Genomic DNA, 24,329 nt, shown 5'->3' on the forward strand with positions numbered 1-24,329 from the left:
TGTCATGAATTATTCAAATGTGTAACTACTAAAGTCACTCATCATTCGCAATTTTAAGGATATGTTTCACATCTTTTATCTCTCAAGTTATAACTATATTTTATTTATATTATCATACAGTCTTTAAAGTACTGACAAAATAATTATTTAATTTTTTTTAAAATAAATATAATAAATTAAATTATTATGATAAAAATAATTGTTTTGTAATTAGTTTGCTCAAGTTTTTTTTTTACGGTTATTCAAACAATGAGTACGAATTCATACATTATGAATAAAATATTTTATATTATTTATTTTAGATAAACTATCTCTTGTAATATTTCACGATAATTTAAAAAAAAAATTTTTTTCATGATATTGTTGTTAAAGATTATTTCTAATCTAATTAATACTTTGTGTATTTGAAAATATCAGTAATATCTAATAAATTATTTTTATTTTTATGAAAATAAACTTTTGATCCTTAACGTTCACAAATTTTATTTCATATTATTAACTTTTTTTTATTCTTTTATAAATTTCTCAATAGCTATTAAGTTTGTGAAAAAAGTATAAGATACCTTTTTTGTAGAAAATTTAAAGCGCTACAAAAAAGGTCTCTTATAATTTTTCGAATAACTTAATATTTACAGAGATATTTTTAAAAAATCATACATTTCCTGATTACTTTGAAATTTTTCATAAAAAATTTTTCACTTTATTTGCTGAAATAAATGTACTTTTTGAGATGTTGAAATTTTCGGTAGATTAGTTAAGAATATTGAAAATTAATAAAATTACTGAAAGTGAAGATTAATGATAAAAATTGATGCTAATTTTTAATTGAGAGTTTAAATAAAATAATTGTATAATAAAATTAGTCTAAATGTTAAAAATAAAATTTTGATTACAGAACAACCGTTTACTAAATTGGAGAAAGAACGTTCTTGTGTCGACACGGAAAGTATAGAAACAGGTTTGAGAAAAACAAAAGTATCTCCAGCAAGTCCACTGCGTAATTCACCATCACGAAGTGTCACTAGTTCGTCAGGAGAACGGACACCTCGTGCAAATTCAATGGTTCGTGAAAATAGTAATCTATCCAGATGTTCTTCAGGTAGTAGAACACCACGAGAAGGTAATTCAAGTCCCGAAGGCAGTCCCCTAAAACGTAATGCCGTGAGAAATAGTATTAAAAAATTACCACCAGCTGTAACCATCAGTAAAGCATCAGCATTACCACGAGCTCATCAAAATCACTTGACAGCTGGTAGTAACACTTGGAATGGAAGACAATCAAAACAAAGAGTTGGATTGTCATCTGATACTTTTGTCAGTCCGTCCTCATCGCCTCTTCACAATACAAATAATAGTGGAAATGGTAATCGTGCATCACCAACTAATTTTTCACGTAAAAATTCAACAAGGCAGAGTCTTCCCAAATCGTCATTAATGAACGGTGTTCAGTATGACAGAAATGGAAGACGAATAAAACCACCATCATCAAGTGTTTCTCTCCAATCATCACCGACCAAAGCTGCTAATCCACTACTAGAACAAATTTTACAAAAAGTTGGCCATCTACAAGATGACAAACAAGTTGTACAAAAACTTCAAGATTTTTTGAGAGATTATCAAAGTCATACTGGCGATGGTGAACCGAATCTTGAATTCACGCGGGCGTGGATTGATGGAAACGGTACGGTAGCACTGCCTCAAGAAGTTCCAGTTGTTACCAGTCCTAGAAAAGATCCTAAAGCTACTAATGAACGTGGTAATTTTTCGAGAATTCCCGCTCCCGTATACAAACGAGCAATGTCTGTCGCATCTGACAGTATATGAAACGGTAAGAATTTAAAATATAGTAATAAGTTATAATAATAAATAATTCACTACGCAAAAGTAGTTCCGCAGTTGGACCTAATGACATTTTTCAGTAAATAAAAATAAATTTATTCTAAAAACTAACTTTAGAATTTATTTATACGATATTTATAAATCGATTGATAATAATAATATTTATCATTATATAAATTTATTTAGAAAAGATTTAACTCTTTGTCAGTCGCATTATGGTGTTCCGTCACCATTTTTTTATTGCAACGTCGTCAGATTTAAATTAACTATCACTTTCAACGACAGCTAAAAATCCGCGATATGGCAACGTCGCATACTAAATTTATCAGCTGATTTAAATTACGTCGACGAAATGTCACTACACTATTTAATTTTTCCAAAACGTATTTACTATAATTCTTTAAATATTTACAATAAAAAAGTATTTTAAAAAATGTGTTATTCAGTCAATGCTATAAAGATTACAGTTAATTGGCGAAATAAAAAAAAAAACTAAGACGTATTTTTGAAAAATAAATATTTAGATAAAAATGCGGCGCTCTGCTCATTGGGCGACGGACGAAGAGTTTCTTTTTCGTTAACAAAAAAAAATTATTTAATAATTTTATGTTCGAAGTATAATGATAAACATTTAATAACCCGACATTATTTGAGTATACTAAACATATATATTTATATATATATGTTTTAATTTTAATATTAATCGATTTAAAAATATTTGAATGAAAGTTTATAATAATAACTTTTAAAAAATAAATAAATCTCTGTAAAATATTATTTAAAGTTGAATACTAAATAAAACTGACGTAAATCCGTTGTTAACAACGGGGCTTAATAAGAGCGATTATCAACAGTAATTTGTGACAACAGTAGCTTTGAAGTGAGATAATAAAATATTAAATCAAAAAATAATAATAATAATAATTTAAAATAAATAAGTAAATAAATAAAGCATAAGATGACAATAGAGATATGATAAAAAGTAGAAGCATATCCAAGTATTGTTACGGAAGTAGCTAGGGATGTTGTGTTTTTTTTCTTTTAACAAAAAATGATTTTTTTTTAAATTAATCTTCTTGCTGTTATTTTTTTTTGCGGCCAGTTCCGGAAAATTAATTATAGAATGACATAGAGAGGAAGATTATGTCGGCTTGTAGAAGCCTCTAAAGAAAACTTGACGTCCTTGAGCTTTTTTTTTCATTACAACATAATTATTATTATTATTGTCATTATTATTTCAAACTCGGCGCAGCAGCGAGTTACATACCTCGGTGATACCTGGAGAACTTGACAAAGCTCTCAGGATGGTGCTTAAATACGATTGAATAGATGTAAATGATTAATTACTTTAAGTTATAGATTTGTCGCTTATCACTTTAATGATATTTCATATACATATATATATATATATATTTAAATAATTAGTAAAAGTTATCAAATAAACAATATTCGAGCTAAAATAATTTTTAGACATTGAGTGTCTTATGTTGTTGATGACTCTGGTGGATTGGAATTACGGTAATTTACCGTATTTTACTATAATTTACCGTAGAATACGATGTTGCGACGACAACTTTGCCGCAATTTGCGGTAAATTACAGTAATATATGGTAATTTACGGTATTTTGCAGCGAATTACGATCAAATACGGCAATTTACGGGTTTTATACTGTAAGCACTGTCTGCTTTTTTTTTTATTTTTACAGTGCAATACTTCACTTTACGGTATAATACCGCAGGCTTGCCTCAATTTTACGGTAAATTGCCGTTTTCTTACTACACTTTACGGTAAAAATACCGTACATTTGCCATAAAATACCGCAAAACACCGCATTTCACCGTAAGTTACGGTATTTTACTTTAATTCTTCTGAATGCCGTAAATTATCGTAATTTACCGTAATTCGGATCTACCAGGCGAATTTTTTTTTACTACCTAAATATATTTTTAAAAAATTGACACACAAATTTAGAGAATAATTTTCAATAATCAACAAATGATCACTTGGTTTAAAAGTTTTATAATTTTTTTAAATTAGCGTCAAATTGTTTTTATCGAAATTATTTATTTATATAGTCTATTGGTTATATTTATTAAAATAAATTTATTTGCATGTTAATTAGACTTCGCTTTATTAATAAAAAAAAAAAAAAAAAACTGAAATAAAGTGAAGCAGTAATAAATAAATTTTAGAAAATAAAATTGTGTAGAAAAAATGTATAATTATTTAAAAATATCCCTAACAGACTGCATTAGATAGCGTATCAGAATAAATGTCATTCCAATATTTAAAATTTTTTTATACGAAAATTGTGTAGAAGCCTTTTTTACATACCAAGTGTCTTAATATGTAGTTTAAAATTCAATAATAAATTTAAATGGAAAATTATTAGATAATTTTTGACCGAAAGCCCGATTTTGGTGCATTTGAGCTTAATTTTATAACGTAGTATTTAAAAACAAAAAACAATTTTTGAATAAAAAATATAGATAAAATTTTAAATAAAAATGGGTCGTACAAAAAATTCTTAATAGATTATACGCGTGATCACGATAAAAATACCGAAACTATTTTTTAGCATTATACATAGATAACTTTAGAATAAATAAAATAAAAATTTTAATAGAGCAAAAATAAGTATATTTATAAATAAATCCGGCCCGAATTCAAAACATTTATTATTACAATTATTTATTATCATTATTATTATTATTTTTTTTTTTTTTTTACTTAATATATTCTAGTTCATGTGAATTTATAAATGAAGTTTTCTATTTGCATCACATACTCACACAACCACACATAATATTGTTATGTAAGTAAACTCGCAACTTTATATTATCGTCTAAAAAAAAAATTTTCCGAGGTTTCAGCAGCAAATTAATTATGTACGTGATTCAACAGCAACGATTACACTTTAAAATAAATTATTATCGTATAACAACAAAGTGTATAGTATATACCGCGTATATAATAATAAAATATACGCCCACGTATGCACTTATGCCTATGCTTAATAAACCCCATTCGTCGTATTTGATGGCATTATCATGATATCTGACTAAATATTTTACTCTCTCAACTGTTATCATTATTATTATAATTATTATTATTAATAATAATAATATTATTATCACTATATGTATATAATATCAGTTACCATGATATATTTTGCTGTCAAATATTATTTACGTAATTATGTAATTGTAATAATTATTGTTATTGTCATTATCACTACCTGTTCTTTCTTCATTTGAAATAAATTTAACAACGATTATTTGCCGATTAAAATAATCGTTAATTTACTAATAATTATAATTATAGATTTTAGTAAATATAATATTACTATTGTTACTATTGTCAGTAATAACTAATAATAATTATTATTTTTATTACAACTATTATTTATAATAATAAAAAACTGGTTGTATCCTTTGATTTTATCAACGAAATCAAATTGTACATTGAATGAAAAAAAAAAAAATAATAATAATAATAATAAATAAATAAAAAATCAATCAAAAGTATGACAAGTTTTAATTTATTGATCCTCTGAATTTAGTAGAATAAGAAAAAATAGTATTAATTATTAATTTAATTATATCGCGTTACAGATGCTATAAGGGCGTATAATAATTTTTTTTCCGAAAATTGACGTAATTATGTTTTATAAGTTATAATAGAAACGAAAAAAATTTAGTTAATTGAAAAAAAAATTAAAATTAAAAAAAATGTTTTTTTAAAAGAATGAAATTTCAAAAAAAATTTTTTTTTTTAGTAGTATACTTTTAGAATATAATTACGTCAATTCCTGAAACAATATTTTCTGTACAAAATCAGTAGACAATTAACAATTTTCGAATTTTTTTTCTACAAATCAATTACAAAAAAAAAAAAAAAAAAAAAAATAATTAAAAATATGCACATATAAAAAATTTAAAAAACTATAGGTGCAATTATTTCAAATACTTTTTTTTTATAATTTATAATTTTGTCAAGAATCAAAAAATTATTAGACGTCGGCTAACTTCAGTATCATATTTTTTGATAAGAGTTTATAGAAATTGAGTGGTATAATAAAAATGAAATATTTTAAAGACTAACCAGCGTCCTTGCCAAATATGGTAAGACCAGCACTTGTCGGTTTCAACAGTGAAGAACTCAACACAAATAATAATAACAACAATTATTCTTCACGGGCTATTATTCAATAAAATCGATAGACAGATAACATGAATTCAATTATAAAAATAAATAAGTAAGAAAAAAACATTAAGTAATATTAATAATGCGATAAGATAAAAGTTGTATGAATAAATTCAGTAAGTAAATAAATTTACAAATTAATTTTTTTCCCTTTCCTATACTGATAAAAATATTCTTTCAATTCAAAAAAAATTACTTTAAGTCATTAGCAAGTTCAAATCTGTCAGAAATACGAAACATATATATATTAACTTATTATGTCCATGATTTTCACATAAATTTCCAACTGATAGTTGTCATAAAAATTAAAATCACAATGCATATTATTTTATTCCACTTAAATAATTTTTTTTTCTCAAGTTAATTAATTATTTTCAAAATTTTTCGAATTAAAATCTAACTCAATATTTTGATTAATCACATAGACCATATATTTTTAAATACTCGCATTATATATTTTTTTAAATTATGCTTTAATGGCTTAAATTACGTAAAAAACCTAAACTCATTTAAAATTAATCAATTTTTAAAAATTTTCTACAATTATTTTTGAACATCGAACAAAATTTCTAACAGCGTACATCTAGTTATTTTATTTACATACTTTTAGATTCAATTATCATTCAACAAATAACAAATTTATTCATTTATTTTTTTTTTTTTATTATTATGAAAGTAAAATAAAAATTACTCTAGATAAATATGTAAACAGTTATAGTGACTGCAATTCTTAATAAAAATTTGTGCAATGCATAAAAATATAACCCCATTGAGTATTATAAATTATAGTAGCTATTTTATTCAGAATGTTAGATTAGATATAAAAAAGGTAAGTATGTTTGATCAGCAATTTGGAAAATTTATGTTTAGAAAGTGCATCATCAGTTCTATAAGATAGAGGTAATCTTCTGCGAGACAAGAGCCACTGATGCAGTCTTGTCTAGTTTCTTCCGTGTCTCGGTACTTGAGAAACAAACAACGAATTTCATTATAATACCTAACCGTTTCTTTACTAATGTAATGTAATATATAATGTAATGTGTACAAACATATATGTATATACATATATATATATACACTCATCGACCAAGGTGTATCTCACATATTGCCCATGAGCAGTTTCCTCGTGGGCGGCATACAGGTGCCTCTGGGCACTTCGACCGTCTCAAGTAGATATGTTCAAATACTGCCCACGCATTCTGACATACGCACTTGTCAGTGGCGTACAAATATCGGGAGATGTTAGACGGGCCCATAAGATTATTAATGCACTTATCATGTTATTTGCTATGTTACTACTGATTTACTAAATCACTTTTCTACTACAAGTTCTATATTTTTTTTTTTAAATATATCGCTGCAGCTGTTAACTAATTTTTCTAGCTTACATTCACATCTGAGACCTTGTTGAAGTTTTACTTTAAAAAATTTATCACTTAATTATGTATTTGTCAATAAATTACATTGTGATTTCATGCTCCCGGCAAAAAAAAAAGATTTTTATAGTTTAATTACAACACCGATGCTAAGAGAGCTCTACTTTTGTTCTGTCACTCTCAAGTGGACGAACAGAACTCTCCTTTTTTTGCTTGCACGGTAAATGGAAGCTTTGTCCAAATTTTTCTGTTAAACAAAGGAAAATTTTTGAAAAATAACAACGTAAGTTGTTAAATTCTTTATTAGTTTAGATAGTAATTATTATTTAGACCGATGGTATATATAAATATGACTGTCAGGTTATTAAGAATTACGATGTTGATAATAGTTATAATTAGATAAGATAATAAAAGTTATAATTTCTGATTATCATCAATAATTGTAAATTTTGCTATATAGTTGGTTATCTAATAATAATCTTTAAATGATGTTCACTACTTTCAAATTTAGTTTAAAAATTTTATTATAACTAGATGATAATTTTTACTATAAAATTCTTTCCATGTAAGAAAAATAATAATTAAAACTTTCAAAATACTATTTTATATCTAAATAAAATTAATACAATTATTAAGTAGTTAAAAATGTTCAATAATCATTTGCAGCTCATTAATCAGAATTATAATGAGTAACACGGAGTGGTGTAAAAAAAATTATATTACACCGTATTTAAATTACACAGATGGATAATTTACACCGAGGCATTTTAACACCAAAATTTTTTGCAGTGTATATATGTCATCGTAATAATATTATGAGCTCTTTAATTAGCCATCGATCAATTCTACTAAATAATTTCAAAAAAATTCATATTTCTTTGGTGATAATTTTTTTTTTTCTATTAGTTTATAAAAACACTAGTAACTGAGTTGTTCGTAAATTATTTAAAAATCTCTAATTGATTCACTTACTCCTGTATTATAAAAAAAAATATATATATATAACTTTTGCTGTTACATTATCCACTTTCACTGAGTGTAAATATTAACATAATTCAGAGGATACGCTGATATACGGTCATTGAAATTCAGCCTTACATCCCATAAATCTTTGATTTAAACTCCTGTTAAGAATTTTAATCAAACTAAAATAAAACTATTATCGTTACTTTTAGCTTTTATGAACCTATCAAAAAGTACTTATTTACTATTTACATAAAATTAGGAATGAATGTATAAAAAAAAAAATTTTTTTTATATTTTAAGATTATTCTTAATCGTTGAGTTTTGAAAAGTTTAAAATAAAAATTTTAGAACAATAATCGAAATTAATTTTCTTAAATTACGAAATTTCTTCGGAGAAAAAATTTAATTAATTATATAGCAATTATGCAAACGAGAAATAAATCCATTTTGTTTACAAAAAATATATATATATATAACAATTTTGTATAGGATTTAAAAAAAATTTTCAAAATGAACTATTTGATAATTAGCTTTTTATTATTATTAGCATCCGCAGAGTGAAAATATAAATGAAATAATCCACTTGTTTAATTAGTATATATTTATGTTGAAGAGATGTCAAATCTTCGATATGATTCATAAATTAAAATAGCTAATAGAACCATTAGAATCATTACCTACTCAAGTTGTTACAATCCAGTGCACATATATCTGCACACAGCAAAGTGTTTACTGAGAAAATTTCAAGTGTGTTTATATATACAATTAAGAAACACAAAACGAGCAAAAGTTGAAAACTAAACAGCACGAAATGTATGAATGCATATTTTTTGATTCTTAGACTTAAAGTATAATGAAAAAAAAAAAAAAACAAATTCATGCCAATTAAAGTTCATACTAACTAAAATAAACAATTTATATAAAATTATAACAAAAAATTGTTCATACATTGAAGTTATTTTATAATTTATATTCATAAGTTATAAGAATATATAAACTTAAATAAAAAATCTCTTAAATAATTTTAGCATATATAATTTGGCTGTAAACATTTTAATTTTGAATATTTTTGCGTAACTATTACCAAATTTTCATAAATGTTTAAATTATTGTAATAATCTGTGAATCATAAGTAATAAAAAAGTTAAAAAATGGCTGAAATTGATGTAAAAGAAGAAATCGACAGTTATTTAATAAGATTTATAAATATTACTTTATCATTTTTTCTGTTTAAAAATAATCGCAATTGCATAGAAAGTTTAAGCCGCAAAATAGTCCAACAATTGTTTTCATGAGAAAGCAAAAAGATTAAGAAGAAAAGTGAGAAGAAGACTACTTCACTATACGTGTCATCTTTTCCGTCTAATGAGAGGCTAATAGCAACTTCAGAGTCCTCATCTGCGGCTACTGGTTCACCCGCGGTCTAAGTATTGTAATACAGTGCTACAAGTTCAGTGGGTAAGTGTCGGGGTTTTTAATAAGTAGCTAACTATCAAGATATATCCTGAGAAAAATATTTATATACAACTCCATCTTTCTACTGTCATTTAAGAACTGAGCATTAAAAAAATGTGGATAGTTATCTCTGCATAAAATTACTAAACTATTTGCATTAAAAGGCACAGCGGTTTCGCGTCAAGTACACAATTAAATATATCTATTCCTTTATTACATCATATTCACTTATATATTTAATTGTAATCGATTTATAAGTGACTCAATATTTTACAAACTCGTTACAGTTCGATCTATTAGTCTTTTTAGAGAAAAAAAAGTCTATTTCTATTTATGTATTGTCATTTTGCTTGACAAAAGCAACCATTAACAATATTTAATGAATTAATAATGACAAATAGTATTTAAATAATTGACATAAAAAATAATGAACAAGATTGACTTTCTATAAGGCTGCTGCCTTTTATGCATGATGCGCAATGAGCCCGACAAGGTCGACCTTCCGCACAAGTGTCCGGGAATATACAAGAATTAAATCTTTGTGATGCAACTTAATATATGTATGTTTATATTTATATAGACATATGTATATATAAATTTTTTTTTATTGTCCTAGACAAAGTATACACTTTTTTAATTTACTAAACATAATAAGGATACTTATAAGTGCTGCTGATGGCAGATCAAAATCCTTGAGTAAAAGTAGCTCAAGTTCGATGGTGCTTCATTGTCATGTCATTGAGTACCAGAACCACTGAATAAACAGTTCGATATGCCAGGAACCACAATTTAAGAATCAAAATGCTTCCTAAAACATCAAACATCCAATATTTCATTTCAATATCGTAAAAAAAAATTTTTTTTAAATAAAAAGCATAAAAATAATATTTAAAAATTTGTCGTTAAAAATTTCAAAATATTTAACCGGCAATTATTTATTACTTACAAGAAAATAAATAAAACCAGTTTAATTTAAATACTATTAATTAAATTATTTATAATAAGAAATCAGAAACCTAAATGTTAATATATCCATTTAAAATAAACTCGTTCTCACGTAAAATTATTTCACCGCACCTAAAGAACGATAATTAAATAATTTACTTAAGTAACAATTGCAGAAGAGTACATACATCACCGTCCAATTGATTTCAGGACAAATAACTTTTCTAGAAAGTTTAAAGTCCAGGTTTAGTAAAAGATCAATCTTGATCAAGTAAATATATACAAATATGTGCCTGGATGTATATATATACATACATTTAAACCTCGTAAACTGTAGTTTTCCATCGGTCTATCAATATTCGTAAAAGATTTAAATATATACCCATGTATACATGCATTTAATCACCAATCAGAGAGAAAAGTAATTCACCAATCCGAGTAAGTACGTCAGTTGAAGTAACGCAAATCGGTATATCTCGTAACCACTCGTGCGTGCACGTATATCCTTACATCGCAGAGGGACAAGAAACGCATTTAGACTACTCCAAGTCTCTCTCAACATACCTTCCAGCAATTCATACCAATATATATTACATACATGTATATATTTGCACAGATATGTAGAAAGACAGTTGCGCATGATATTAGGGAAAAGTATTAAAATAAGAGAAAAGGACACGGGGAAGTCATTAATCGAGTTGGAATGTAGAACAGCTTGGAATGTAAAAACAAAAAGAAATACTTGTATATATATATATATATAGATATATATAAGAAAACAAAAAGGATAGATAGACAGGACAATGGACCAGGCGGTGGTCCTCGAGCTTCTGCCCACGCGCTCTTAAACGCGCGACTTTTAAGTTCCGTCAGTCGTCTATTAAATCCTGTGACTTGAATTGTCCCGGATACGTCAACGGTAGCTAGCAATACAGAAAACATTTAGCAATGTCCTTTCATGTGACTATCGTGTCTTAGTTATTGTGAACACGTGTGTATTATAGTCCAACTTAATATTATCGCTACAAACTGACCATATAGTGGTACATTGTATTGTTGATACACATCAACAACTATCAACAAAAACAATAAACTATAAGCCAATAAGAATAAGTTAAGTCTTGTTCTCTGACAGATGATCGATTTTCCATAAAATCCATTGAGAACTGAACCTTCCTAACACATTAATTATGCTCCTGTTATCCTGCATTATCTATTTGTATATTGGACGTGAACAAGATGCCGAATTAATTATATTTTATAGGCACTGTTAGAAGATAATGCCATTTGTAATTTTTTTTTTTTCCTCCGCTAATTCCTGGCAGCAGCACTAGTGTGACAGTAGGGTTGAAAAATAAAAATTGGCACCTACGAAAAAAAGGCGGAATATTTTTAAAAAATTTTAAATAAAAATAAAACTGAAAGAAAAAATAAAAAATAAAATTAACAATGTAAAAGCTCAATAAAAATTAATAATGAAAAAAAAATGATTAAAATTATAATATAATCAAAGTAACAATAAAATATTGATTCGAACTTGTTAATAATAATAACTTAAAGTAATTTGCTTTAAATTTAAAGTAAAACTTTTAACATTTGGACTTTGCCATTGATTACACGGAATAGTAGAAAAATGAAATTAAATTTTATGTGTATGTTGTTGATCGTGCACCGATAAACTCTAATTTAACGGCATTAATTTTATTGTTATTGCTATTGATTGTATTGTGTGTTACTTATAAAATTTATATTTATCATACTATTAATTTGTTGCTGATAAATTGAATGTTTATAGAGGATATTGCACATGAAAATAACGTGACAACGAGATGCTGTTTGTCCTCGGACACGACAGGGCGTCGAGTCTTGTACCGCGATTAAATTCGAATAAGGAAACCCGAGGGTCACTGAGAAAATAATCTGGACAATTGAACAGAAAAATAATCGGATAAGAATAATTAAAAGTTAAAAATAAGTATGATTAACTTTTTAAAAAATATTTATTTTCATATTAAGGAAGCGATAATTTAATATGTATTTCCTGTTTATATTTAAAGATTTTTAAAATATTTGTTTTATTTTTAAAATCGAACGGGCGTAAAGTCGTAATACGAGAAAGGTAAATCCATTCGCCAGTATGATTGAGCCCGAATATGGAGAGCACAGGGTCGTTAAAGATATATTATAGTGGCTCCTCTTAGTTTGGTGTAGCCTGTAAATAAGAGTCTATGGCTATAATAATATCATGATAATCAACAGAATGAGCCTGCAACTAAAATGTATTATGGATGACAAAGAAGAAAATAATAAATATATTAATAGTGCGCAAAAATTCGGGACCTTGACATCACCATTATAATTTACATCACAATTTTCTTATCAAAAATGTCAAAATAAGATTTATAATACTAGCTAATTATTCGTACATTTATTTATTATTATTTTATCTCAGACACTAACACGCAATCAATATAATTTCCAAAAAATTTTTTATGATAATTTTTTTTCATTACGTAAAGAATTTTAAAAAAATAATAACGTAGGAAGCTGAATGCTAATAACGACTTTAGAGAAGAATATTTAATTTCATTATTTTTTTTTTTAAATATTGATATAACATTGGGCTTGTTATTTGTTTGTAATAATTTTATTTGAAAATAACTAGTTATATTTCAAAGCTACCTATTATTTTAAAAATAAAGATGTAGAATTACTTGAAACTTCCGGGGAGATTGGATGTATTATTCACAAGTATTGAAATCAATTGAATATGATTAAATAAATTATTTGATATATTTCTATATGATGCATATTTATAAATCTTGACATTAAAATATTATATATTAATTATTCATAATTATGTTTTCTGTATTTTATTAAATTACTAATTTAATATTTTACTTTAACTTTTTTCCTCATTTAGAAAATTTAAAAATATTGAGTATTAAGGGGGACCCATAGTGTAATCGCCTGAAAAAAAAATGATTTTCGGGAATTTTTTCAGAGAAAACTACTGCATGGAATGTTTTAATGTTTTAAAAATATGTTTGTAGATATAGAGTAAAAAAAAAAAAATGTATTCAAGTATCTAAGTATTTGTATCCTTCCGAGTAAATACTTGTTTAATCATAGTAAAAATATACTCCAAACGAGTAAAATTTTCTTGATTTAAGAATTTGTATAACTTATTTTAAGAAAATATTCTTGGGTGGAGTAAATTTTTACTAAGATTAAACAAATTATTTTCTCGGGGGGATACAAACACGCAGATACTTGAATACAGTATTTTTTTTATGTATAATGAATACAAGATGTAATTTTTTGACCAAAAAATTCAAACTTTAACAAATTATTTACAATCTCTCATTGCTCCAAAAAAAAAAGTCCCCCACTACTGTAGTGATAGCTTTCACAGTGTATGAAAAAAAAAAAAAAAAAAAAAAAAAAAAAAACAAAAAGTTTATTAAACTAGAAGGTACTTCCCGTACCATGACCCTCGGGCTAAGAAGAAAATTGAATTTTAACAAAATGGCGGAGTTTTAAAAAAAATTTTGAATTTCGCGCGAAAATTTGATGATTTTTGGCCTGCCAAAATTACATTTTTGAGCCGATGGAAAACTGGAGGTTCATAATACGTATGGATATATATATAAAATAAACTACAATTCAAATCAAATCGATCGGATGTTTTGTCTTCGAGTTATAGATGCAGCAATTTTGAAAAATGTATTTTCGAGAATCGATAAGCGGCTGCTCTTCAGATGACTGTAACTCAAAAAAACTATTCAAGAAAACTATTCAATATTCAAAAAATTAATTTTTTCAATATTTCACACTAGTGATCTCCCTTAAAAAAAAAAAATTTTTTTTCTTCAATTTAAGTAGCATCGAATTTCAACTGACGTAAAAAAAATTTCAATGATTAAAAAACGATCATTTCAAATTATATACCTAAATTACGGGTTTAACTTCAACAGACCTATAATTTTTTTACCGAAACCAAAACAATTTGAAAACTTGTGCATAAAATATTTATCTAGACTCAACAAAATTCTAAAAATAAAAATCAAAGCAATGTTTAACAAACAAGATACAAATTTAATTCTCAATATTATATTTCCATTCTCGCTTTACAAAGTTGAGTAAAAAAAAAAAAAAAAAAAGTTTAATAATTAATTATAACGACTATTTAATTCGACATAAAATATCATCCATTAAGAGGAGCATCAACAAACATAATATAAAGAAAACATATCTCAGCCTCAATCTACTTGCTAACTCTTAAACATTAATCTCTTTTTTACTCTCATTGCATTCGCCGCAGGTCGACAGTTCGTGCGACCGCTAGTCGTGAATTATTTTCAGCCCCGGAACCGCGTACTTAAGATTCCGACATGGCTGCGTAACCATTGAAATTTGACCAGTAGCTATTTCATTTATTTCTATCTCTCCTACTTCAATTAACTACAAGTGCATATATACGCACCTTTGAGAGCAATAGTACAAGTAAGACAACTAAGATAAGTATGAGTAAGTCTTCTTAATATTACTTTGATAAACTGAATCAGTAGGTGCACTTCAGAATATAAAACGCCCATCAAAATGATCACACATACAGACATTGGCCTACGCGTCTGTAACTTTACGCGCGTCCTATCCTTTCATAATTCCAAACTAGTATTAAATGCACACCAAACCACTACCAATACAACTAAAAATACAGAGTTTACTGTATTTAAGTTTGTATGCATTGGATTGCGTACTATGCGTTGAGCTGTTGACTCATACAAAATAAATCTTGCCGTTTAGTTTTAACTTGTGTGCATCAAAAACATCATCTTTTTATATTAGATCCCTTGTTGTTAAGAATTTGGCGCCAACTTAAACTCACACAACATCACCGACAACAGAGAGCGTCGACCGATTTCACAGTAACAAACACTGAGCGTAGGCAAACGCCGACGACAGTATGTCGTAAAGTTAACAAAACAACTTTTAAAAATTTAACGTCATTTAATTATTTATTTTATTTACTAATTAATTACTTTATTATCATAAAAAAACTACTAAACATTATGACTATATTTGATTCAAAATACATAAAAAAAATTTAATAGACTACCGTTTATGAACTACGCTGTTAAAAATTTTACTTTAAATTTCAAGCAAATTACTTTACGTTATCAATAAGTTTAAATCAATCAGAAATATTAAATATGAATATAATTATATATTAACTTATTTATATACTTTGTTTCTATATTACTTTAGATTTTCTATTCATAATTGTCATGAAAATTAAAATCATAACGTTTTTATTTTATTTCATTTCAAAAAATTTTTTTTTCATTGTCTGTAGATCACCTAATTTTAAATAATATTAATTTTAAAACTAAAAGCTATTGGGAAAAAACCTGGATCAAAATATCGTAGCCTCATCGAACCCAAGTAAGCCTTAATCCAGCCTCCTCACTGAGTATAAAATGCATTTTGAGCCTCAAATGATGCTCAAAGATACTCAGTAAGTCTCAAATGAACCTAGTTTCAACTATGTAATTTAACATAATTTTAATTGAATAGTAAATTACACATCAAGGGAGGAAAGTATCACGGAAAAAAATTGTGGTTCTAACACCAATATTGTAGTAGAACATGTGCAGTAGCGAATACTCCATACATGGTTAAGAATACTACATAAATAGTACTGATTTTACAACACGTGTGGTTGAAGTTATTCCGAGCCAAAGGCAAGGGTGGCAAACATGTTGATGACGCCTGAAAGTTTAAATTTTTGCCTCTGTTTAAGGGAAGAATGACGCATGCAATAATTTTTATCATTTTTCACCAAACCTGCACCGAAAGTTTAAATTCTGTGCTGTTTAGAGGAAGAAAGTCCTTTATTTCTTTTATGAGGAAACAAATTATAAAAATCAGCACATGCGCCATTCTTCCCACAAACAGGCGCAAAAGTTTAAATTTTCAGATGAAGGTCTGGTGAAAAATTAATACTATATTTTTAAAATTTTTTTAATTAAAATTCATCTCAACATCTTGATTAATCACATAAAAAATATATTTTTAAACAGCCACTTTGGACTTTCATAAAAAATCATGCCTTAGTTTTTTAAATTATGTAGAAAATAGATATTCATGTAAATTAATATATTCCATGACAATCATCTTTGAAAATCGAAAAAAATTTGTAACAGTGAATCTAAAATAAGTGTATTTTTATAAATGAAATAAATAATTAAATTTAAAATAAAACTCTTTGTATAAATATAGACTTTCCGTTGTCTAGAGCGGTATCACTGAAGACATTTAAGGGCATACGCTCAAAGGCTTTTTCTTGTGACTTTCTGACAAGTAAACATACACTACAGTGTATTGCATTATGCATACGCGGATTGCTCGAGTCCTCGGATTCGCACGTGCAGAGACACTTTTATTGCGTGTTTATACTTTTTCTTCCTCGTTGTGAAAGAGTCATCTTTCTTTATGGTTTACTAATTTGGAGTACCGGGTGCTTTATCCATGACCAACTAAATTGATCAATTGTTTTTTTCAATATTGTATTCTTAATATAGACTTTATGGATTTAGTAAAAGTAACAGCAATAAATAAAAAAAAATTTTTTTTATCCATTGATTACTTAATTTACAGAGCCCGCATACGTTAAATTTATCCGGCAAGTTCAAACAAATTAACAAGTGTCCTTGAGTCATTTTACAGTACAACCTATTAATAAATATTTCCATAAAATTATTAATAGTATACGTAAATTTAACCATCAATATAAAATTTTTATAAATTTTAGTCATCCAACAATAATTGATAATTTAAAATTTATCAAAGTTATATCCTTGAGGTATTTAAAACGAATGGCGCATGACTAATTGTAAGATCAGTGTACTCCTAACTCGTCTCGCCCGTGGCAATATATCGGTCAGTAAGACCGTGAACTCTATCAAATAATAATAAAAATAACAATAATAATAAATAATAAAATAAAGTTTAAGTGAAATAAATAAAAATTTAAAACGCGTATTGACGACACAACATGGACCTTAGGACTTCCTTAGATGGTAAAACATTTATTTGAAATGATCTTTCCCTCTGTAGAGGCCAAGAGTCAAAGAAACAAACCTCCACTATACCTGTCGTAATAAAAAATTGTAATTATCCTACAGCCTGTACTGAAATCAATTTTAGTGCATTACTGTCACCAGTTGAAAAAATTATATATAAGTACAAACAATCTTTATTATATATTTGACATATGTCAAGTTACGTTTAATAGCTTAAACAAATAATATCGCTCTCATATTTAAAGAAATATCACATTACCACAGGTAAGTGTAGTTATTAAAATAAGTAAACGACATATTGGTCCGGTAGTAAGTTATATATTTATGAGTATAGAGAAAAGATTGATGACTCTCCCTCATCAAATTTCGCCGGTGGCAGTATCGCTTTGCCGGAAGGCCATGAACTCCCCTGAGGCGATTGCTCGGTGCGTGTGTTCATTTATACATTTGTGTATGTCCTTATATATTATTTCTTATAATTTTATGTCTGAGTTTTGTGTGTATGGATGTATGTGTGTGTGTTTACCTCGGTCCTTCCTTTTGACTCCCTTAGATGGCAAAACTTTTATTCGAGATCGTTTTCACATTGGAGGCCGTAAGTATACATGCGGTGGACGATGATCAGCAAGGTACAATACGAAGACCGAGACTGAGACTGGGACGGCGACAACGACGACAACGAGATTGCGATGCACGTATATGAAAGTATATGGGCGCCTTTGCAAGGATATTTACTTCCTATTAACACGGCTATCCCTATAAGGAACACAGGTCAACCGGTCGAAAAAATTATCCATCGAATTACTTCGAGGTTATTTCCTAAATAATGTACACGCGTATGAAATCAGTTTATGTTGCCGCGACAAATTTGCCTTACAGAACACACTGAACTCAACTTGCGGGGTCAAGGCAGATCGTTACCGTGTTTTTAATTGATACAACATGTCTACGTCATCATTTGTGGTAAAATATCGAAAATTAGTATCGGAAAATTTTGATTGACTCAATTCTTTTTGCAATAAATTTATATTTTTTTATTTTCAAGTCAATTTAATTTAATTTAATTTAATTTTTTTTTTTTTTTTTTTTTTTTTTAAGATATGTATAATAAAATCAAAGTGCTGAGTGACAGCGATAACGAGGCTACGGCAGACCTCGAGGGACTCTGAGCAAAAATATATTATATTAAGCTTACAAAAATAATTATTATAAAAAAGTAATCAGTATAAAGTTTGCGCCGAAGAGAGAATAACTTAAGGACGGCACTTGAGGTGGACAGTCCGAATGTTATGGGTATTGGTTTGGCATCCGAATTGCTTAATTTACCACACCAGAAAAACAACACTCAGGAGTTTAAAGAAACAAAGAGAGACAGAGAAGGAGAGATCTGGTAAACCTTGTTTTTTTTTTTTTTTTTTCGTCATAGTTGGTCGTAAAAATTCAATGCGGGTTTATAACGAAACGGGAATTTTGAATTTTTATTTTTATTTTATTTGATATTTTTTTTTTTTTTCTGACTTTAAGAGTTATCGTTTGTACTTAGTTTGAATATTTGTCCATGAGTACTGCGAAACTTTATTTAATAGAAATTTGTATTAATACTTTATTTTTACCACGTACTTTTAAAATATTTTTTTATTCACGCTAGTTTAAATATTTAAAGCATTAAATTACTGGCGAATTTTAATAATTTGCATCATGTAATGAATTATGTATTATATTATATTATATAAACATGTTATGAAACATTATAATGTTAATTTATTTATTTTAACTTTTTTTTTTATTTATACTAATTAATAATGTTAAATCCTCGTAATTATTTGAAAGATATTCCTTGATAAATATTATTGGCATGAAAGATAATATATTTGATATGTATTATATTGAAAGTATTCTGCTCACCGTAAACATAATAATGCGAATGTAAGTTGACAGCTTACTACGATTCACTCAATTCTGATTCAGAATTGTTGACGCCGGCATCTTTTTTTAAATCTGTCAGAACCGCAGAAACTTGGACAGCGATCCAATCAGTTAAGAAACCTGATGGTGCTCCAACCGCAACGAAGTTCAATCGATCGCCTAAATTGCAAAAAATATAAATAAATAAAATTAATGAAAGAAAAAAAAATGAAGACTTTATATTAAAACCTTAACATGGTAAGAAGTTTAAGAGCTATCGAGTTCGGAAGTTTATTTGACAGATAATATTGTCGAGGTTGTTATGATTAGAGTGATGGATTAAAGTGCTTATCATCGTAGATTTAATATTTATTAAAAATTGCTTAATGCAAATAAAATAATACGATAGACATTCAACTAGAATATATCATAGAAATAATTAAAAACGTCATAACTGACAGAAACACGCGGAAATTTATTTCTATTGTTTATTATTAAAATTTAATAGTTTCAAGTTGTCAATTATAAATTAATGGGTATTTGATAATAAATAAAATAATAAATTGATAGCTAAAATAATTAAAATTTTATGTCAAAAATTTAATAACATTTAAAAGAAAAAATCTTATTATTAACTAATATATTATTTTAAATCATTTATCTTAACAAATAATAATAAATTAAATAAGGTATTAATCTTACCGTTAGTAAATATTTCAGCGAGATCAACCATGCTCAAACACAATTTATCAATAAACGTACTACGCCGATGAAATATTATTGTTTGGAAACAATTAATACTAAATTCACCCAACATAACACCAAATTCATCATTAATAATATCGACTACAATGCCTCGACCACATACAAACAGTGTATTGGGATTATTTATGTTCTTAAACAAATAAAATATCATATTAGAAATTTCATAACTTATTAGACAATTATTTAACTCTTTAATAGTCACTTAAAATATACACAGAAAAAAAAATTATCGAGTCAATAAAATATTTTGGAAGACAAACGTTTTCGGGAACTAAGTCAAGATTTTCTTGAGTCAAGAAAATTCGTCTTGGTCGGAGATTTCTACTTTATCCGAGAAAACTGAGGTTTTCAAAATTTTATTAAATCAAGAATATTTATTTTTAGTCAAGAATTCTTCTTTTTCTGTGTACATATAAAACAATTCAATTTTTTTGAAATCTACTATTAATTCTAGAGTAATTACTGTCATTTCAACGCTTATAATTATTTATATAAAATACTACATTAATTTTAAAAAATAAATATCAGTAAATTTGCAATAAAATACTAAATCAATTTTTCTCGATTTCCAATTTAAATAATTTTTCAACTGATTCAAAAAAATTTATTTAGTCGATAAGAAACTTAATAGTAGGATTTTTTTTAAACACAATTGGACAAGCAAATTTATTATATTAATTTATATTATTGACTTATTGCTGATTGTGTAAATAAATTACAATGTCAATGTATGTATTTTTCAGAACCTGAAGAAGACTGAATAAATGGTCGAAATGTAGTTAAATGATAGTTTGTTGCTTGTCCAATTACGTTTGAAAAAAATCCAATTATTTTTATGTTTGGATGTGAACACGATTGAAATAATAAATAAAATTTTTTATTTCAATTGAAAGATTCTTTGTTCATAAAAATAAATAAAGTTTCTCTTCTACAAATTACGATTGTAAACATTTAATAATAAAAACTAACAGCATTTTTATTCTAGGTTTTATGTCAAAAATTTTAGAGTGACTATTAAAGAGATTATTTTAAAAAATACTATCAAAATACCTCTTTAATAAGTTTCGAACAGTTAATATTGAAATCATTTTGAGAATCAATTTTGATATCATCATTCCAAACTGGTGTCGAAAAATCACATTCGCCATTAGTATTATCAAATGAACTGTTAATTAATTTAGGCCTGGTGCCAATATACGCACATGTTGCAAACCATTGACATTGTTCATCATTTTCTTCAGCAATACACGGAATTGCATCAAATGAAATACAATCACCAATTTTAACTTCTTCCGTCAGTGTTTTACCAGAAAATTTTTTACTCTTACAATATAATTTAGAAGCAACAAATAAAATTCTATGAGATTTTCCAGAGTTATCAGTCAACTCAATGACACCACGTAGATTATTGAGACTCACAATTCGTCCTGATACAAACATTAGACCACTTTTTATTGCTACACTAGACCATGGACTGGAATCAAGTGTCCAGCAAATAGTAGCGTACCAAGTACAGTCTGAGTACTCTTCTGAACACCAGGTGTAACCAGAAAATTTCACCTATTTACATATAAAAAAACAAAAAAAAATTTATTATCAATACAATATATATAAGAAAATACAAATATGGAATTTTTTCATAACGGTCAATGAGCTTGATTATTTATGATAAGTAATTACTGGAATTAATTATGAGTGTTAATGTAGCTAACAACCCGCAATTTTTTTAATTTTTGAATAAGCCTAAGTAGTGCAGAGATGGCTTTTGAAAGAACAAGACAAATTTTATTTTGTCTCAAAGTCAAATTTTTTTAAATAAATAAGACGTACAGACATTCGTCTTAAGAGCCATAGAAATTTTGTTTTTTTCCATTTTAAAAGACATTTTAATTGAAAAATCATTTATATGATTTATTTGTAATATACTTTTTGTCTTGACTCGTATCAAGTCTTTGAAACAAATATTTTTTCGGTGACATAAATTTCTGATTATTTTGTCAACATTTTGGTACCTTACCGATAAATCAAAAAACATGAAACAATAAGTAGCAGACATTAAAAAATTAATTCATTTTGAATAGTAAATAAAATACTTATAGATAAAATTTTTTTTTAATCTCACATCAAAAACTTTGAATAATTTTTTTGTGCATGTTCGAAAAATTTTATTTTATTTACAAGTGAGGCAAAAGACTCAGTACCCAATCACTTCATATATTTGCATATCTATGTTTAGTAAAATTTAATAAATATAAATATACAAATACATGAGTGATCGAGCACTAGTTCCCTGCTCAGGTACTGGATTTCTTACCTCAACTTGTTTATAAAAATTACAAAATTGTCTGATGTCTGCTACTTCCATTACCTTCAAAAACGTGATACTGACGTTAGCTGACGTCTTATAGTTGTTTGATATTTTTCAAAATGATGAACAAAAAAAAATGCACTTAGAGTTTTTTTAATTTTCTATACATGCATATTTTATATTTTTTTGTTTTTCTTGTTAATGATTCGTTGAAAAAAAAATTAAATAATCGACAATTGTCTGCTAACTTCAGGACCATTTCAAAAACTGCCATCTTATAGATGTCATAAAGCCAAGTATGATACTTAAGAATAAATAAAATATAAGTAAAATAAAAATTATAAACTGCGTATTTAAATATTTGAAAAACCAGTACGCGTATTTTTTTAAATTTCATTATTTTAATTAATTAATTTATTCAAAATTTATAAATTACCTCATGTTTGCTACATTCACACTCATAATTAATTATATAATTACCGTGACACCGATGGAAAGATAATTATAAAAACATTCATCGGAATCGATTACTTTTCCTTTGTAATAAAAATGATTTTTCTTCAATAATACATTATCAGTTATGCCTTTGTTGTCAAAACTTATCACTGCTGTATCTGATGATAATATATCACTGATCCAACCAGAATGTTCATAAACACGTTTACGTGATGACATTTTTAAAATTAATTTTTTTTTATCAAAATCAATGTCGATGGTAACAACGTTGAAATTAAAATGACGACGCAACGACCTCCGTTATTTGAGACTTTGTTTTGAGTTATGGAATTCTTGGAATAACAACGGAACAAAGAGACCAAAGAAACGCGGGAAGTATTAGTCGAGTTGAGATTTCTCAGATAAATTTTTGCCGGCATATATTCTCGGATATATATTTTTCTGTGTGGGGGTGAAAATTATCGAATATTTTTAAAAATTGGGGTGGGGTCACTGTCTGAGAAGACCCTTAGTTTATAAAAATTTTTAATTCACCTACCGACCGTGATTAAGAAATCTAATTTGGAATGATTTGAAATTACGTAACTCTTAATCATTGTGAATCATTCCAAATCGTCTGAATTATTTTGCTTTCAAGTGTAAATTTTGGAATGAATCATTTTAAATTATATTGAATTAAAAAATAACAAAATATTATTTTATGATTTGAAATTATTTAAACTCTCGAATCATTTTAAATTGAATTGAATTAGAAATTAATTATTATTAGAATTATAAATACAAACATTAGATTTTTATTTCAAATATTTTTGCACTATTAAATCAGAGAAAATAATTTACAATAAATTAAAACAAAGTATTACATAAAAATTTGAATTTAAAAAAAAGTTAGCAAATGTCCACTCTAAGCACTTGACAATTTCGATATTTTATGTGAAATAAAATATTTAAATATCTAGGTATTGTTAAATATTTTTATTAATATAATTTTAATCTTAATTTTTATTATAAAAATAAAA

At 26.6% G+C, this 24,329-nt stretch overlaps 2 protein-coding genes across 3 annotated transcripts in view; one reads left to right on the plus strand and one right to left on the minus strand.

Annotated features, from left to right (window-relative positions):
* The window catches only part of LOC103571182 (GAS2-like protein pickled eggs), a 57,837-nt gene extending 52,690 nt beyond the window's left edge, over positions 1 to 5,147 (plus strand). For both annotated transcript variants that reach the window (XM_008549236.3, XM_014445119.2), the window contains one exon: positions 896 to 5,147. In XM_008549236.3, coding sequence (XP_008547458.1) covers positions 896 to 1,824 — 929 coding nt within the window. In that variant the 3' untranslated portion in view covers positions 1,825 to 5,147. The remainder of the gene's footprint in view (positions 1 to 895) is intronic.
* A 5,263-nt stretch (positions 5,148 to 10,410) lies between these two features.
* On the minus strand, positions 10,411 to 23,809 carry LOC103571181 (uncharacterized). Its single transcript, XM_008549235.3, has 5 exons — positions 23,335 to 23,809; positions 21,597 to 22,106; positions 20,484 to 20,676; positions 19,782 to 19,961; positions 10,411 to 10,651 (listed from the first exon to the last, which is right to left on the minus strand). The coding sequence occupies exons 1-4, from the start codon at positions 23,527 to 23,529 to the stop codon at positions 19,819 to 19,821; spliced, it is 1,041 nt and encodes a 346-aa protein (XP_008547457.1). The 5' UTR covers positions 23,530 to 23,809; the 3' UTR covers positions 10,411 to 10,651; positions 19,782 to 19,818.
* Between the last annotated feature and the right edge of the window lie 520 nt (positions 23,810 to 24,329).

Source organism: Microplitis demolitor, chromosome 1, assembly GCF_026212275.2.
Source record: "Microplitis demolitor isolate Queensland-Clemson2020A chromosome 1, iyMicDemo2.1a, whole genome shotgun sequence".
Lineage (NCBI taxonomy): Eukaryota > Metazoa > Arthropoda > Insecta > Hymenoptera > Braconidae > Microplitis > Microplitis demolitor.